The sequence below is a fragment of the Jaculus jaculus genome, chromosome 14, assembly GCF_020740685.1.
Source record: "Jaculus jaculus isolate mJacJac1 chromosome 14, mJacJac1.mat.Y.cur, whole genome shotgun sequence".
Classification (NCBI taxonomy): domain Eukaryota; kingdom Metazoa; phylum Chordata; class Mammalia; order Rodentia; family Dipodidae; genus Jaculus; species Jaculus jaculus.
Window position 1 is genome coordinate 75,511,966 of NC_059115.1, and position 20,069 is coordinate 75,532,034.

Sequence of the window (20,069 nt, forward strand, 5' to 3'; positions counted from 1 at the left end):
TTTCTGACATAAGATTCAGATATATCACAGATGAATAATTATTACCTAATAGAATGGAATTCAGAGACAATGGAGCTTAATAAAACGGGCTTTGTTTTAGACAAAAGTGAAAACCTTTTCTAATAGGTGCAAAGAAGGAGATCTAAGCACAGTAAAGAAATCCATTTCTGACTACATGTCCTGAAGCTCTTCTTAATGGTTGGCTACAAACCATATTGTGTGGAATCTGGAAGTTTCCTTGGAAAACTAAATGTTACCTGTACTTGAATACTTCTCTTACAATTCTTTTTTCTTACTTTTTTTTTTTTTTTTTCACTGTTCTACAGGCTGTTCCACCTCCCAACTTTGAGATGCCAGTCTCCATCCCAGTATCTAGCCACAACAGTCTGGTGTACAGCAACCCTGTCAGCTCACTGGGAAACCCCAACCTTCTGCCACTGGCCCACCCTTCTCTGCAGAGGAATAGTATGTCTCCAGGTGTAACACATCGACCTCCAAGTGCAGGTAACACAGGTATGTCCTCAACAAAAAAAAAAAAAAAAAAAAAAACCACATAATTTTATCAAGACATTGGGATGAACCTATTTGGCATCATCAAACACTAGGCTATTTATGAGATATATTTCATTTTCCTATTTTTGTCCCTTCATTGACTAACACCTACCCTTCCTAGATATTCTGTGGATGGACCCCAATCTCTATAGCATATCTTTGAAAATATTGCAGAGTCTACAATTTGTCTTTTCAGGCTGTTACTTAAGTCTTCCAGTTTCTATACATTAGCCACATACTTTCCAGGGAAGTATGTCAAATATCCTGCCTATACTTTTTTTGCTTCTGATCTCTGCTTAAAATACTCTTTTTCGGGGCTGGAGAGATGGCTTAGTGGTTAAGCGCTTGCCTGTGAAGCCTAAGGACCCCGGTTCGAGGCTCCATTCCCCAGGACCCATGTTAGCCAGATGCACAAGGGGGTGCTAGCGTCTGGAGTTCATTTGCAGTGGCTGGTGGCCCTGGCACGCCCATTCTCTCTCTCTCTCTCTCTCTCTCTCTCTCTCTCTCTCTCTCTCTCTGCCTTTCTCTCTCCATCTGTCGCTCTCAAATAAAAATAAACAAAATTAAAAAAAAAAAATACTCCTTTTCCAGGTGATGAGGGGATGGCACAGTGGGTCAGGTGCTTGCTGGCCAAACATGAAGATCATGTTCAGCGTTGCAGCGCCCACATAAAAGCGAGCCCAGTGGCACTCAGTGCTGGGGAGGTGGAAGCAAGAGGGTTGTTACGACTTGCTGACTAGTTAGTCTCGCTAAGTGAGCTGACGAATTCTAAGTCCAGCAAGAGACCCTGTCTCAAAATATAAAGTGGAAGGGGATAAGCATTGTTAATTTAGAGGGACTTTGGTGGGTGTGGCCTCACTTTAGGACTAAGGCTAGTAAGTGCTTCTCCTTGGACTCCATTATCTTAACTATCCGTAGGATTCTGACTTGGTTCCTAGTTCCAGTTATGGGTTCCTTTCCACTGAGCGGCTCTCACAGCCAGTCAGAGAGGCATTTGTTACCCAACTAGGCTGTGCGCCAGTAGTTAAGACGCAACTGAGGCAGGTAACTAATATTGACCTCTAACCTCCACATGCATGTGCGCATGCCTGTACACACACATACATCCACACACATACGCACGAGCATGCGCACACACACACACACACACACACACACACACCAAAAACTTACCACTTCCTCCCATCTTCCTACTGAAATGCTACCTGTTCTGTAGAAACTTCACCTGTGTTCTCTGATGGCATTTTTCTTGGAGAGTTGTTATTTGGTCCGGTGTTTATTCATATACTAAACTCTCACATTAAGAATGTAAGGGGGGGCTGGAGAGATGGCTTAGCGATTAAGTGCTTGCCTGTAAAGCCTAAGGACCCCGGTTCAAGGCTTGATTCTCCAGGACCCACGTTAGCCAGATGCACAAGGGGGCGCACGCATCTGGAGTTCGTTTGCAGTGGCCAGAGGCCCTGGCGCGCCCAATCTGTCTCTCTCTATCTGCCTCTTTCTCTCTCTGTGTCCATCGCTTTCAAATAAATAGAAATAAACAAAAAAAAAAATTTAAAAAAAAAAAGAATGTAAGGGGGAAACTATGTTATGCTAGTTTAATTTAGAAGACATGTGCAATAAAAATAAAATATATCCATTCTCTCCTTCTCTCTTTCTTTCTCTCTCTGCTCTTTCTCTCTCTCTCAAATAAATAAACAAATATATATATATTATTTTAATATATATGTTTATATATATTAATATATTATATATTTTTGTGTATATATATACATATACATATATATACATATATATACATATACATATATATACATATATATATATTAAAAAAATAAAGCACAGCATACACTCACACACGCTTGCCACAGGTTTGTGTATACATTTCTATGAGATCCTCACTGGTGTTCAACTCACAATGACCTAGAGATACGAACATGTGCTCAGAAAATGTCCAACTATTCTTAGTACTTGAATCAAGCTGAATGTAATGTGATGTACTGTGTTGAATATGTGTCTTGTTCTCCACTGGATTTAAAGAATGCTGAAAAAAAAAGATGCCCTCTCTAGATTTGCCAAGCTCACCATGGGAGCTAATTCAGTGTGTACTGAATATAGCTAAACCATTTCTTCAATTTCCAGAAGCAGCATCAAAAATAATTGTATTTCTAAATCACATATAGCAGTCCATTTTATATTCATATTCTATTTTTTTAAGAAAGAACTCCATAGGAAATTTTTAATATCTTAGGCACACAGCTGTACTAAAAGCAATTTATTTATGGAGGAAATTTTGCTCTAGAAGACTTTATAAGTCTTGAGTCTAGGCAATGTGTACAATAAGTTCATTGTGTCATTCTATTTTTAATACATTTGAAAGTTTTCAAATAAATACTCATATAAATTCCTTTCAGGTCATATTCAAACATATTTGAATTTTCTATTTACTAACTCATGTTCATTTTTTAATTTGATACTTTATCTCCAAAATAGTATGTGATAGGAAATAGTAAACATTTTCTTAAACTGTCATGAACATGTCTTCTAATTTCAAAACCTGAGTAAGCTAAAAGCAACAGTGTGTCACATAGATTTAACTAGAAAAATATCAACTTAATGAGAATCTCTCTATGTTTTGGCTAAATCTTGTTCGTTTAAAAAATTAAAAGTAATTATTACATTAAACTTTACTGAGATATCTCAGCTGTTATAAATAAACATAGCCAAAACTTAATGTTTCTTAAAGCAGCAATGACTAGACACATTTCTAAATTTGAGAGTACAGAACTATTTGTTGTGTCAGTGAGTAAATTTTAAGTAGAAAACATGGGTGTGTTTATGGAATTTTCAAAATTCTGGACAATTAACATTGTACAAAATAAATGATATAAAATATATATAGGACAAAGTGTACATCAAACATGTGGTTTTCAGGGCTTATAGAAGACCTAAAATGTGTTTGTTGTTGTTGTAATTTTACTTCCTCTGCTTAGGGAAGACCTAGACTTGGAAATAATAAAAATACAGAGATGATTCAAAGACTAAATATTTCAAATGTAACTTTATGAAAAAATCCTGTAAAATGTCAGTGATTGAACGTATTTTAACATTTGAGCACAGCATGCCACAATAAAACAAATGTCAGCCATCTGACTTAGGTAGTACTTTACAAGTTTATGACTCTCGAGAGAGAGGACAAATGCTGACTTGCTAACGGTAAAGTGCTGTGTTCCCTGGGCCTTTAGCCTTTCTCCTTTTGATCGTCCTCTTTAATCCACAGGTGGTCTGATGGGTGGAGACCTCACATCCGGTGCAGGCACCAGCGCAGGTAAGCTTGGACGGGCACTGTCACTGTCCAGGGTTCTGCTGGGTGATTTCCAGGAAGTTGTAATTTTGAACAAAGTAGAAAGGTCTGGAGAGGCATGAAAACATGGCCCCAAGAATTTCTAATGCTCTTTTTGAAGGAAGAGTGAGTGATTTAATAGTAACTTACAAGAAAACTATTAACCAGAATCTTCCTTAATAAAACCTCACCTGATCAGCAAGAAGAGAGGTTCTACATAAACCCAGAGCCAGATGTCCCTGGCAGACATGAGAATCATTAGCAAGCCACGTTTTGTGTGTTCCCTGGTGTTTCACATGAAATGCGAATTATTTTCACCCAAACGTGAACATGTTTCTAAAGAGGTATGTATTTCTAAAGGAGAGTGCATACAGAAAAGGAGAGGATAAGATTATAATCATCAATACAGGTAATAAAACCACATTTGCCATTAAAATGAGTTCTTGGAGACCATCAATATATGCTGCCAAATAGACCCCCCCCCCATGCATTTCAACTCTAAAGAAGGTCTTACTTAGTAGCAATTATCTCATGGTCCTATTACTCTAGGTTTCTGTATTAATTCATAATATGGCAATTATTAAGATATTGATGTCATTTTCAGTGCAGAGGCAAGATAGCATAATACTTTTAAATGCCAGCTCTAGTTTACCATTGGCATAATGAGTAACCATGGTAATTCCTGCAGCTGGAACATGCTATAAATTTAAAATAGTAAGCAGCAGGCATGAATGACACAAGGTTATATTTGAAATGTCAAAAAAATTCAAGTTTATTGAAATATGCATGGACAGCCTAATTAAAATATTTTACCAGGGTCAAATATAATAGTCTGCTAATTATAAGAAAGATGATAAGGAAAATTGGCATACAAAAACATTTTTATAAATATGTCTAGAAAGGGTAGTGTCTCTTCTGAGTATTGATTCTTCACTACTCTGGCAAGTAATGAAGAAAATATGATAGAATTATACAGTGACTCAGTAAACAGAATGAATAACAATTAAATACCCATTTTACAAAGCTTTTGAAAATAAGTTAGAGCCAAGCTACTAAGTAAATTCAATGGTCATAGTTTGAATTGTTCCCTTTTTCCCTCAAAAAAAAATGCTTTTGGGGTTTTACCCTCAAAATTAGAGAATCAGATCAAATCCAGACAAGTTTCCTGGACAGAAGTCTCAGCCAAACACAGGTGAGGGACAATGGTGGAGACTAAGGAGCTCAGCTGTCATCAGGTTTTATCATGTATTTCACTGCACCAGCTTGCACAGAATGAGAGAATAACCAGTGGTGGAAATGAAAGTCACTAAAAGGTCTTTTAAAAAACAATGTAGACGGAAACAGGACTAACTTGCTTGGATAGAAGTGGTCTCTTATTACTGTTTAACAGAAACAATGTTTGAGAATCTTATATCAAAAAAGGAAGTGTTTATTTGTTCAATTATACTATCTTTGTTAATTGCCTGGTTGCCTGCTAAGTTTAATAGTTCTCCAGGTATAGAAAAGACACTCCATCTTCTAACATCAAAGTTGGCCATATTTATTCTATCACATCATTAAGCTAAAAAAAATAAAAATAAAAGGTCTTAGAAACTTAATAAATACATCCTCCTACATTAGGTCCTCTACCATAGGCATAAGATTCTTTAAATTTAAAAACTGAAGGAAGCCAAAAGAAGGACATTCAGTTGTTCCACCCTGGCACCAAATAGTTACGGTATCTTGGAGTCATGCATGTGTAATTTCAGCATTTTTATTTAGTTGTGATAAGTTATTTAGCGACTTAAAAAAACACACACACACAGAGAAGAAGCCTTTTCTAATGCTGGTTCCAAGGAACACCTGTTGCAGGTGCCATTTAATCCTGAGCATAACTGTCATGTTCTGCTCATAAGCTGTCCCATCTTCTACTTTCTCATGCCAACCAGTATCATATGTCGAGGCTGAATATGTCTGCGCCGATGTCAGAGAGTCACATAGCACCAAGGGGAAAACAAGGCCAGCCAGAACATCTCCGCCTTCTCAAAAAAGGAAACTAAAACAAAGTGACCAAAAGATATTTTCTGAGTTTTGAATGTGGTCATTGAAGTTCAACTTCTCAGATAGAGTTGGAACCACTAAGGCCAGCTACCAAGACTGTGATCAAACTAAATACTTCCTAGTCTCTATCAACTCAACTAACCTTACTAATGAGAAGGCACCTTTGTTGTGGGCCTAAGAAATACACGTAGGCAAACATTTTCTTTCTCAGCTCCTCTTGATCAGAGAGTAACTTTCTACCTGGGTTCTGAACCTTCCTTCCCCCTCAATCCCATCACCCAGGGAGCCAGCAAGTCCTCCCAATTTACCTCCAAGCTATCTCCTACATTGGCTGTTGCACCTCCATTGACATCCATTGCCTTGATTCAGGTTCAAAGCAAAGCACCCGCTCTGTTTCCAGAACTTCCTCACCCATATCCCTGTTTCCCATCGCATTTCTCTCCAGTTTCCCTGTGACCAATAGGTCCTTCTCAAAGTTGCAAACTTAATTATATTAGTACACATGCTGAAAATACAGCAGCAGCGTCCCAGCTTTCTCAAAATTAACTGTGATGCTCTTATCTCAGGCCTACCCGTCCTTGCCAGTCAGGCGTTCTTTTTCACTACTGCCATCAAAAAGAGCCTTGTACTCCACCTGTGTTAGCACTCAGCATTTCCCCTTGTTCCTAGCTAAGTGTTTTACAAAAAGAAGTAACTCATTAATCCTCACAAGCCATCTTTAGAGCAGGTGCTCATGATTCCATCTCTAAAAATGGGTAAAGGGAGGCGTAAGGAAGCCAAGTACTGACCCACAGTGGAGCTGAAGCAGTCTGGCTGGAGTCTGAGCTCTCAACTGCCACTCTGTGCCTCATTTTTCAGGCAATGTCACGGCCCCTCACCTTCACCTGTGAATCCCTACTGCTTCTTCCCTTACCCTGCCCTCTACCATTATTCTGACTGAATCTAGCTCAGCCATTTAGAGTGTTCTGCACCTCCCCCACTGTACAGGTGGTACCATCGCTACGCATCTCCATGCAGTGTGGTTATAGTGTCTGGGTTCATCTCTCCTGGACACTCTGCTGTTTGGTGGAAAGCCGTGTTATAATGTATCTCAGCTCCTTGCATTGAAGTTAGCAGTCAGCAGATGTTTGATAATGTGTCTTAACTGAATATTGATCTTTGAGACAAAGTTTTAATAATGTTGGAATAAAGTGAAAATATGCCAAAGACATACACAAAAGATAAACAAACCATTGATTTATTTTTCTTTCTTAAGCTGTATGCAATGGTTGTCTAAACAGGTAACTAAATGATTGAGCAGGGTCAGCCAGTAAAGCAAGGTTTTTCTAAAACCTCAGGTATTATAAAAAAAACTTGGCAGCTGTTATATAGCAGGCTATCACAGTCTCCTCTTAAACAATGACTCCCTATGAGCACTTATGTTGAAATAATTGCAAGAATGAAGGTGAATGGTAATAAAGAAGTAATAGAGTGGGGCTATCCTCTTGATAAAGAGATATATACAGCAAGTCATTATAATACATTAGTTAACATGACATTTCTAGGTTTCAGTTGACAGTCATCCACTACCTAATCCTCTCAACAATCAAAATGAGAAGTCACTGCTTTTAAAATTACATTTTGTCATGTCTCTGTACATTAAAGCTTTTATCATGTTAATCTGAGTGGTTATTGATGATCTTAAGATCAAGTTCAATTGAGTTTTTGTAATCATTGCATTTAATGGAAATAACCATTAGCACAGCAATGCCTTGTGTTGGATTAGGCACTATCACATTAATGCCCTCTGGTTTTACTGAGATAGCATGGTTACCTTTTATTGAGCAGAAAACACCACATGCTCAGGTATTTACTTATTCATGATTAAGATTGTAAAAAGAAGGGAGAAGACTTCTGGAATTTCTTGAAAAATTAAGAAAATTTTATAATCTACAAAGCTATTTGACAATAAGACGAAGGAAATTTATGTATATGAGTTAATAGTTTTAATTGGCACTTATTGTAAATTAGCTATAACTTTAAATAAAAGAAATTAACAGCTGTTTCTTTATTTTGATTGCCAATTGTTTACTATCTTACGCATTTGGTTGTCAAGCATTGTCACATCTAGCATGCTTAATTTATATCAGCTAAGTACATGAGACTTGATGTTTGAAATGCACTACCATACATAAATACTGAGAAGCAAATGACAGGACCTGGTTTCAGATGCTGGAGAGAATTCATCTAACTATACATTCACTTATAGTTAAGCACCTTTGAACTTTGTACTTACAATGGGGCTAAGATGCAAAATAAAATGAATTTATAATTCATTTATAGTCAATGTTTTCTATCATTATCACATTTGCTGACAAAGTTTTTTGTTGTAATTCAGGTATGATGAGAAATAGCATATTAGAATCTAGAACGAAGTGCAAAGAGGGGTGGATATGCAAGGCATAATTTTTCTGTACCTACCATAGCTTTGTAAGTGTGTGTTCTTGAGAATACTCAGCCAAAAATTTTGAGTTCACTTTGTTATAACCCCAAGGGCTTTTCTACATTTTCTATTTAATGCTTTTTTAAAAAAAAAATCTATGAAATAGTTAAAAATTCAGTCTAAAAATTTTGGCTTAATAAGTTTGCATTCTTGTTTTTAAAAGATTTTTATTGGCTGAGCATGGTAGTGCATGCCTTTAATCCCAGCACTCAGGAGGCAGAGATAGGAGGGTTGCTGAGAATTCGAGGTCACCCTGAGACTACATAGTGAATTCCAGGTCAGGTCAGCCTGGGCTAGAGTTAGACTCAACCTGAAAAAAAAAAATCCAGATAGATAGATAGATAGATAGATAGATAGATAGATAGATAGATAGATTGACTGACTGACTGACTGATTTATTTGCAAGCAGAGAGAGAGAATATGAGATGGGTGCACTAAGGCATCCAGCCACTACAAATGGACTCCAGATGCATGCCCCACTTTTTGCATCTGGTTTTCCATAGGTACTGGGGAATCAAACCCAGGTCATTAGTCATTCCAGGCAAGTGCCTTAACCACTACGCTATCGCCCCAGCCCAAGTTTGCATTCTGAATACTTTACTAAACACAAATCCAGATTGTAATACTTCAGAAAAGAAATATACCATTTAATTTCTCTCAAGTAAGAAAACTACTTGTTAGTATGATAATATAAGTTATTTGATATGGTTTTAAGGTTATGAGGATAGACCCTAGGCCTCAGGCACAGAGCATATCATTGACCTACCCAACTCATTTTTTTGTATTACTTCTAAAAATATGCTGAGAGAATTGCTCAGCAGTGAAAAGCACTTGTTTGCAAAGCCTGCCAACCCAGGTTTGATTCTCCAGCACCCGTGTAAAGCCAGATGCAAACTTGATGCAATCATCTTGTATTCATTTGCAGGAGCAAGAGATGCTGGTGAGCCCAAACACACAGACACACAGACACATGTAAAAAAAAAAAAAATATATATATATATATATATATATATATATATATATATATATGCATGCATACATACACATACATACATACATACACATAATTAATCAGCATATGAGAAAAACTAGCTTAATATTTAAGTTATATTATGGAAGTATTATTCTATTTTTATTGTTTGGCTGAAAGCAAAACAACAACTCTGAATTATTTTTCAGCTTCACCTTGGGAGTTCACCCAAAACACGAATAAAGATCACACAGCATTATGTAATCATTATTAACTAAGAAATTAAATAACAATCATAATTTTAACTCAAACAAAACTTATCAAGATTTATAACAGAGAAAAACTACTTTAATCTCTTTAGTCCCAATAGTTAGGAGGCTGAGGTAGGAGGATCAGTTACAAGTTGGAGGCCAGCTCAAGAGTACAAAATGAGTTCCAGGTCAGCCTGGGCTAAAGTGAGACCCTGCCTTGAAAATAAGTAAATAAATAAATAAATAAATAAATAAATAAATAAATAAATAAATAAATTTTAGTCCTCTAATTGGATCATCTATAACAAAAGCTGCATAGCCACTGTCAGGAAAATTAGGATCCACTGGCCATGTACAATGCCTGGCAAATTCTAGATAAAGCAGTACCATGACATCATTCTCTAGGGGCCAATGCCCAAGGCAGGAAAGGCAAGGCAAAAGGAAGATAAAGTGAAAATACCACTGGTTAATTCAGCATGTAAAGTCTGACTTCAACTCCTGGAGTTTAACTTAATTCCTAAAAAGTTTTATTTCCAGAGGTACAAAACAAAAATTTCTAGTTAAAACTACCTAGGGCGTTTTCACACAGATGTGAGAGGCTTTTTGAAATCATCAATTCCGACTTCCTACGCTGTCCATTTTGATGGATTTTGGAGGCGGGAGTTTGCTGATGCCCAGTCCCGGGTGGCCTCATGCACTCAGGCGTGAGTTCACCCTGGCTCATCCTTCCTGGTATCCAGGGCTACAGCACTGTACTATACCCGACCTCCAAACTGTGTGTTCAGTCCTCTGTGTGTCAATTCTATTTAGTTTTAAAAAAAAGTGAGACTTAGCATCATTATTCATAGTTTAGAGATTTATTCTATAAATATATTATATTACATAATATGATAACACTTAGGTCATCATTATATCCATCACTTTTTATTGCTGCTTTTGGTGTTTCCTGGCATGCTGCAATGTTTCCCTGGTCCTCTCTTCCCTGTGTTGACTATCATCAAACATTTTATGACAATTATCAGGAATGTGAAATTGTATCTAAGTAAATGGTAGGTACTGAAGAAGGGATGTGGTTTAAAGGACCCACTTCTAAAAATCAATTGTTTGCTTACCAGGGATTTCCTTGCAGGTGGCTTTAAGGCTATTAGCCAAGAGTATAATTTTATGGTTTTAGATCAATTTTTGCCAACATTTTTAAATATTTTATTTATTTTTATTTATGTATTTGAGAGAGAGTGAAGGGTGGAGGAGAGGAAGAGAGAGAGAATGGGCATGCTAGGACATCCAGCCACTGCAAACGAACTCCAGACACATGCACCACCTTGTGCATCTGGCTTACATGGGTCCTGGGGAATCGAACCTTAACTGCTAAGCCATCTCTCCAGCCCAATTTTTGCCAACACATTTTTGAAGTTAGAATTCCATGATGTATTTTAATTGAATTTCAGTTTAATAAGCATGCAAACATGATAATCGCTTATTTTAAAGATCATTAGTTATCTTAAAGAAAACTAGCTACATTATACCAAAACCGTGAAAAACAGTTTGGATTTATAATTGTAGATGCTTCTACAGGGTGCTAAATATTCATAAGGTTTATTGTGGCTCAATTTTAATTGTTTTAACTGAACTCAGTATTTAAGCATTTAACTCTTTTACTAGACCTTCACAATGACTTGCCCACCTTAAGTTATGGTAAAGCACTATGTCTGATCATGAAGTATGAAAGCATTCAAGTCCTACAGTATTAATTTGGGTTATTACACCAGTAAGAACAAAGCGGAATCTATGGCTAATTTACATACTAAAGTATGATAACAATTTACAGATTCAAGCATAATAACATTAATTTACATAACAAGCATGATAAAGGAATTTTTAGTTAGCATTAATAATACACAGTGTAATGAAAACTGTAAAATCATGGAGCAAAAGAATTCTTGAAACGTTAATTTAGGAAACTTCCATTGGCATAAATTCAGAATACTAAAATAACAAGAAAGTATGTGGTACACAAACTATCTTAGAGACGACATTATTACCTTCAAAAGTATGTAAAATCCCACTGTGCAGGACCACTGTGAGAATTGAATGGCATAATTGGTACAAAGCACCTAGTACACTTTTACCCTCTGAGTAGGTGCTTATTAATAAATGTTAGCTTTGTTAGCGTTATAAGTACCTATATCCTTGATTTTCTAACCAAAGTGTAGTTTAATGCTATGCCAGGACTCCTCATTAACTGTACAATGTGCAGACTGCTAACATGTTAGTAATCTTAACAGAGAGGCCCCTGTTCTCAGGGCAGAAGCAAAGCGAGAACTTTAATGAATCTGGGGCAGAGTGCGAGAGCAGCAACCCATAGCATCACACACTACACCATGAACATGCCGGCCTTCTTGTGTGTTCAAAGCAGTTGTGTAAATGTTGAGACCGCAAGTAATGATCCTTTCTTTCCTGTCACATTCTCTTTAATTTATACCGTCTCAATATTTTTGTTTATAAAAATGACTGAAAGAATGAGTGATTGTGTCAATAGTGAAGACACCCCCTCATTTTTGTCAAAGAGACAGCCCAAAAATCTCAAGAAATGAACAATTAAATGAGTCATAAATCTATCATTCACTGTTAAGTGGATTTTTTTTTAAAGAAAGTAAAGTTTGATATCATTTGTGCAGTACAATTGACTACTATTCTTTGGGGCTGAAGAGATGGCTTAGTGGTTAAGGAACTTGCCTGCAAAGCCTAAGGACCTGGGGTTCAATTACCCAGTACCATGTTAAGCCAGATACACAAAGTGGTGCATGCATTTGGAGTTCATTTACTGTGGCCAGAGGCCCTGGTGCATCAATATTCATTCTCATTCTCGTGTTCATTTTCTCTCTTTCTCTCTGTTTGCAAATAAATGAATTAATTTTAAAAAACTATTCTTTAAGTAAATTAGTACCCCAAAGCAGAAGTACCTTTTGAGAATCTCAATTTATTCTATAAACTGGAAACATCAGATGGTCATTTCCTCCTTATTTACAAATGGAGACTCTTTCAAAGGAGGAAAAATAAAGAGATGTGCTAAACCTAACATATTTGGCTTTAGTAACCATCCAGAGAAAGCCTATATTTCGGGATTTAAATCAAATCTCTCCCGTTTGCTGCCATGGTGATCTCATTCTTCTCCCAGTCACCCCCTCAGCCTCCGTCTCCTCACTTATCCAAGATCAGGCGGCAAAGCCTGGCCCATGCAATGATGAGGATGGTGACAGCCCATCTCGTTTTGGGACATGGGCTCTGGTTCTTTGGGAAACCCACTTCGTATAAGGCAAACTTCTTTGTTTCTGTTTCATAATCAAGAGCATATAGCATGCACAGTGTGGTCAAAGTCCAGTCATCTGTTTGAATAATAGACTGTGAATCTCACAAAAGACCTCTCTGGAAGCACAGCCCCAGAAACATCCAAGTCAGGTGGGCTGGATGTGAAGCCCCTGATACTCTCTGCCCATCGGATCATGCCGTCAAGCAGAAGAGACAAGTCTGTTTGAAGCGCATCTGCTGCCCCCAGGCTCGTACAGCCAAGAGTGGTCTTGACCTTGCTGTGTCTCTCAGTGCTTTTCTAAGGACACACAGAGGACAATGAGGTCTCACAGATGTTTGTTCACTATCCAACATTGCGCATTATTGCATTTTCCATGGGAAGCTCTCAGAAAGAGCAAAAACTTGATTTTGAGTTTAAGAGCCTATAATCTGGACTCTTCAGTAGGATAAGAATCAAAAGTCTGATTTTCCCCCATTCTACATTATTCATACTGAAAAAAATCATTATTTCCAGATTTCTGACCCAGAGCTTTCTGGGGTTGCTTATTCTCATATAGCAACCCATGCACATGTGAAGAAAAGAAACCATCATTGTGACTCATAATAGCTGAATAATATAATTATTAATTCTTTTAACAGATTTTCAGGAAACCTAAAAAGTCATAGTTTTCACCAAAAAAAAAAATTGTTCCAAGCTGTCTTTTCATTAGAATATATAGTTGCTTGAGATACCTAGTTAACTATGTGCAATTTAAAGTAGCTTTTGTGAGATATGTATACTCATTGGAGACACAATATCATACCCTAATACTAGAAGCTAACTTGTAATCTAAAAACTTTTTAAAAAATCAAACGTGAAACTAATTGGTGACAGATGATACGTAAAGCAATGATAGAATTGTTATGTACGTGGTAGTTTCTCTTTACAGAGACAATGTATGAAAAATATTTGTCAGTACTGTTCTAATAAAAGAGCTATAGCTAAGGGGCTGTCGGTACAAGGCACTGGCAGAGCATGTGCTTAGCATGTTCAAGGCCTCAGGTTCATTTATCAGCATAAAAAAAGAAAATCTCAAAAGCCTAAGTGTTTCAAACACTTTCCTGAAGTAAAGGCAGCAAGTCAATACATGAAAGGTTTAGCTGTATGCTCATGTTAATGCTTCCCTGTGACCCGGGTCCAAGCTCCCCCAAATGAGATGCCATTAACAAATTACTACACAGGCATTTTCAATACACCTATATATTAGAAGTTGTTTGCAAAATAACAGCTAACAGTAGATACCATGAAATACTAGGTATTTTTATTTTGCATTAAGTGGTTCTGATGGAAGCTGGTCTCTAATTGACAATAAATAGGCAAGCATCTTTACCCTCTATGAGTCCTGAGAAAATTATAGACTAAAATTTTACCAAATCTGCTTTAAAAGTATATTTAATCATATACTCTACATAGTGCTTTAAAGTTAAGTAGTTATTCTTGGGCTTCATGTAGCTAATCCTATTGTTTTGTATTTATTAAGCATTTATGATAAATGGCTATCCACGATCCAGAAATGTGGTTTGGCTTATCACAATTCTGTACCTTTTTATATAAGTCCTGTCTCAATATTTCTTGTTTTTGTCTTGCTTTGAGTCTGCTTTAGTTTGAGGAGCTAGGGAATGAGCCCAAGGCTGTGCACACACCAGGCAAGAGCTCTACTACCAAGCGACAACCTCCAGCTTCAGTCTCACTTTTCATGACGCCAAAGTTGCCTCTATATTGTATCCTTCAAAGTTCCATGTCACCACTATCTTAGGAGAACCTTTGAGACCCTTGTAGCCGTTCTCACACATCTTCCCTTCCTTTGCAAATCTGTGATTTTAGAATGAGGTGATACACAGAAGTTTTAAAGTCTCAGAACATGCTAGAACAGGACGGTACACTTCTAGGTAGGGCACGAACACTATGGAGTTTATCTTATGCCTGCACATGTGGAGGGCTCTATTATATTGAGCAAGTTACTGTGCCTCTTTATTCTTCAACTTTTTAAGCATGTAAACAGAGATGCTTTTAGTATCTTACTGAGTTATACTTATGAAGGTTAAATTTCTTATATCTACATGTCTAATACACACCACATAGCAATTACAAGATGCTTGTTGCTGCTTGGGAAAGTTAATGTGCATGGCTAATATTGGACATATGATTGATAGATAATGCTGTAGTGTTTACAATTGTTTATATTGCTTCATGGCCATATTGGCAAAGCCTGCCTCGGGTAAGACTCTATGAAAATCCATTCAGACTACATTTAGACTTCTCTTAACAAAGGAAATAATTGTTTATGTTGAGAGGACAAGAGCTCCACAAGGCTGAAGGAAAGTTATCTGCTTATCCTCTTTTATCCCCAGATCATTTTTAATATTTATTTTATTTATTTCTTTATTTATTTGCAACCAGAAAGAGAGAGAGAGAAAGAGAGAAAGGAGAGAGACAGACAAACAGACATGTCAGGGCCTACATCCCTGCAAACAAACTCCAGGTGCATGCACCGCTGTATATCTGGCTTTATGTGGGTACTGGGGAATCAAACCCATGTTGTTAGGCTTTACAGGAAAGTGCCTTAGCCTCTGAACCATTTCTTCAGACCAGTCCTCAACTCCTGACTACTATAAACATCCCATCTCTGCTACCTCATCCAGACCTCATTCCTCATGTCCAGTAGTAGCTAATGTCAGTCTAACCCCAGCTCAGTACTTGTTTCCCTTGCCATTATTATTTTCCTAATACACAAAGTAACCAAAGCTAACCACTCTGTATTTCTATGTATAGTAAAAAAGTTTGGTAAGAGTTTATTATAAAGTTAACATGATCTAAGAGGTTTATTTAGCCAATTCTACTTTTTTGAACTCTGAAAACTGAGTATTCCAAAACAGACAGTATTTTATACTCAAAGGGTTGCCATTCTTTTCAAACAGTCAAGGTATAGCTATCTCACCAACTGAGTTCTCTGAAAAGTCTGTTTCCGAACCATCTGACAGAATCTTATTTACTCTTAATTTTTACTACCTAACCACTCTTTTTTTTTTTGTTTTTCTTTTTGGGTGAAAACTTCTAAATGAGTAAATTATTGTAGAGAACTATCTTGTGTGTGTGTGTATGCGTGTGTGTGTGTGTGTGTGTGTGTGTGTGTGTGTGTGTGTGCCTGTGTGTGTTGAGAATAATCTTAAGAAAACCTATGGGCTGATGAGATGGCTCAGCAATTAAGGTGCTTGCCTGCAAAGTTTAATGAACTGGGTTCAATTTCCCAGCACCCACATAAAGCCAGATGCACAAAGTGGAGCATGCATCTGGAATTCATTTGCAGGGGCTAGAGGCCCTGGCACACCTGTACACATATTCTCTGTGCATGTGTCTCTTTCTCTCTGTCACTCTCTTTTTGCAAATAAATCAATAAAATATTTTAAATGTTTAAAAAACCTATGATGATAAACTTAGTGTGGAATAAGAAATGTGTCTTTTAAAAGTTTTCATTTTCATTGCAAGGAAAATTGAATAAGGAAAATGTCTACCTTATTTGATTCTACCACTTGCAAGTAACTAAGATAGTGTGCTATAAGAAGATTAATATGTGTGATAGGTTAAAAATAAGGTTCTAAAAATAAATAAGGTTTTATTAATTCCTATAAACAAATTTAGTAAATAAGTACTTGCATGATTTTCTTTTATATGATATGACCAACAAGCAGTTTGTATCAATGATGTACTTAGCCACCAATATGCATTGTTTATTTGAAATTTTAAAAAAATTTTGCAATAGAGACCCTCCATGTTTGAATTTAACACGTTAATCAATTAAATTTTTAGATACCATCTCATTGTTCCCCAAGTAACTTATGTTTTAGTGACTTTACATAGTACTTTCTAATTTTCTAGTTTGTTTTATATACGGTTCTTGAGTATGTAAAGCATTTAAAGAACTAGTACAATATCAGAACCTTAAAATCATAGCAGGACTTTAGAGGAGAGTGAGCTCCAGGTAGGCAGAAGTTATCTGAAAGGATCATGAAAGAGTTGGAACTGTAGCCAATCCTTAAAAGATGAACTTGAATTAAGCAGGAAAGTGAACCCTGCCGGTTATTGAACTGCCAGAGCAAAGGCTCAGGCATATTCACAGGATGGAAGATTGGCTGTGACCATTGGAAATTAAATTAGTCAGATAGAGTGGGTCAACTATAGAAGGTCCTGAGAGACAGGCAGGGCACTGACCCAACTGTGTTAAACCAGGTTTGACAAAGGAACTCGATAGATGGGCCGGTTTGCAAAGATGTCCTTGTAAAAGCTGGCCAGTGTCACTCATTTGCAACAGGGGCTTACGAACAGCCCCTAAGGAGCTCTAACCTTGCCGAATCTCAATTTAGGACATGGAAAATAATCCTTCACCTAGAGACCTGAAGAGTATGTGGGGAGTTACTGAAAGACTGAGTCAAATGGGGATGTAAGGCTAGATGAGAATGGAGACAACAGAAATACAGACAGGAAGCTTTGGGGGTAGGGAAATCGGCAAGCTTTGGTAGCTTGTGGAGCGTAGAGATGGAGGGAGGGGCAGGCAAGGGCCGAGATGGCAGTTCGGGAGATAAGAGACTGCAGTGAAAGAATTAGCCATGGTCCCTGAGGGTTAGTTTCAGTGTTGTGCTGATTGATCTTATGTATTTTATGTGCTCGTATTTGTAATGGAAAGTCTTAATAATAAAAGAACTCATGCTGCCTAAACACCCAAAGAAAAGGATTATAGAACTGTGGGCTGAAGGAGAGTTACATGCTCAGTTAAGCTTTCTGAGACAAGTCAGAAAAGCCTGCCTCATAATACTCTAAGCCAGGAATATGTTCTCTGAATTTTCAACATCTTAAAATAGGAGTCAATAAAAAAGAAAAAGGAAAAAGCAGTAAATATTTGCAAGTGAAATGTGGAGGAAAAAAAATGTCTCCTAACACCATATTTCAAGTAGTGTACATTTACACCCATGTCAATGTGAGTGTGCTTCAACTTGTAGACGGGAGAAGTAGATTCTCTTATCCCTTTACATCATGAAAGTTACATCGTTTTATCTTATGTGAAGCCGTAGTTTTAATAAAATAAAGCTACAAAAACATAACTGGCCTCTAAAGTTGCTCTGGGCTTCATTTTCTTATAATCTATAATCAGGAAATCCATTCACTCGTGCTTTGTAATTTTTGCCCTTTGAAGTGGCCAGGGAAATGTGACATCTGCATACGGTCATGTCTAAGTTGATCATTGTCCAAGTGGTGGGTAATTTTAAAACATAGCCTGAAGGAAGGTTGGATCTGTATATTAGAAGCTTGTTGAGAGTTGGTGTTTCCCACCTCCCTAGCCCCTGAATTTAAATGTGCTTTCTGGTGGACTTATCTTAAGGTGGGACAGCAGCCTCCACACAGGCCACAGAGCTCGGAGTGAGGAGGAGGTTGTGGTTTCCCAGCCGGCTTAAATGCAGGCTCTTCTTAGCAGTAAACCACACGCATGTATTCATCATTGATTTCCAAATGATAGGTTTCTATATCACTGGTTTAGGATCCACAGTCCTGAATTCCTGAATCTATATTATGCCAAAAGAATAACAATTTGGTGGCTGGAAACAGAAATGGTTATTATACGGCTCCAAAATGCTAGCTGGCACAATATGCTAAAAACAGCAAAAATTTACCCATAAAAAAGCAGAATTTATTTGTTCTTAAAAATAACTTTATGCTCTAAAAATATGAATTTAAGAAGTGCCATCATGGTTCAAAATATTTTATGTTCAGTGTGTAAACACCTTAAAATATGTGACTAATCTAAAATGGCATAATTTCCAAATAAGAAGAAATATTTCAAGAGAGAAGGAGAGTACTTTTCAATGAGTCTTGTAGTCTCAAGTATTTGCTGACTGAAAACTATGAATATTTGTTCATTTCCCATCCCTACTGCTGCCTCAGTTCGCTGTTTGAAAATGGAGACAAAAAGACATTTATGATAGAATGATCAGAAAGTTTACTATAGAAAATTCTATTGTTGCTGTGTTTTTAGATAAGGTCTCCCTCTAGCCCGGGCTGACTTGAAACTCACTCTGTAGCCCAAACTGGCCTGGAACTCAGAACCATCCACCTACCTAAATATACGACATGCTGGGATTAAAGGTGAGAGCCACCATTTCTGGCTCTAAAAATGTTGGTTTTTTAAGAAACGTTTTTCATAGCTCATGTGAAGTATTTCCATTTTCACACACTGGGCCAGTGTTGGTCATGTCACAGGAGAGTACATTTCACCAAGTGGTTTTACTTCCCTTTAGCAAAATTACTCCTCCATGCAAACCAGTATCGGCATCCCCCAAGCCAAGGTTTTAGTTTCCGCTCGTTTGTTTAAGCTTCACTGCACTGCCTAACTGACTTTGCTTCTTCTTCTTTAGAAATTACTTGGCCAATTTTCCATTTGATTGTTTATTTAAATCAGATCTCACACTGGCGTTACATGTCAGTGACGTAGGAATTCAGAGTGTGTCTGAAGTAGAGCCACAGGAAAGCAAGCTGCAATGCTGTCTGAGTTGCTCATTCCTTTTCTGTCCAGTGAAATCTTTTAGTTCAGTTTGAGGCTATAGTATGCGTAGAAAAAATGATTCAGTAAGGCACATTAAATGCATCACTCTTCTGAGTATTCTAATTTAGCATGCATTTTTCTTAGGGGAAAAAAATCTGTCCTGGTGAGAAAAGGAGAATGCATTGGACCCACCAAACACTGTCCAGAGGGACTGAGCAGAGAATGTTGGCTTTTGACACCTTTAGCTAGCCATTCTTTAGCTAGATTTTTGGAAGTTTTTATTATAGGAGAATAACTTATTCTCACATTCAGTGCAGATTTCTCAAGCAATGATTCTGTACTTGACACGTGTTTTGGGAGTGTCTTAACTTTTTGTTTTGCCTCCAGTAACTTGGAAATTGTTCTTCATAATCCAATTGAGAGATGGAATCTTTTAGCTGTGTGTTGTATATTCAGCTTATTTATTCATGCATAAAATGAGGCAGGTAAATGGATTGAATATGAAGAACAAATGTGCTTTATGCAATATTCCCTAAATATGTTTTAATCCAAA

At 37.2% G+C, this 20,069-nt stretch overlaps 1 protein-coding gene across 9 annotated transcripts in view; it reads left to right on the plus strand.

Moving 5' to 3' along the window:
- Mef2c (myocyte enhancer factor 2C) overlaps nt 1-20,069 on the plus strand; it is a 155,999-nt gene that overhangs the window by 119,973 nt on the left and 15,957 nt on the right. For all 9 annotated transcript variants that reach the window (XM_045133463.1, XM_045133466.1, XM_045133464.1 and 6 more), the window contains exons 5-6: nt 327-513; nt 3,830-3,877. In XM_045133463.1, coding sequence (XP_044989398.1) covers nt 327-513; nt 3,830-3,877 — 235 coding nt within the window. The remainder of the gene's footprint in view (nt 1-326; nt 514-3,829; nt 3,878-20,069) is intronic.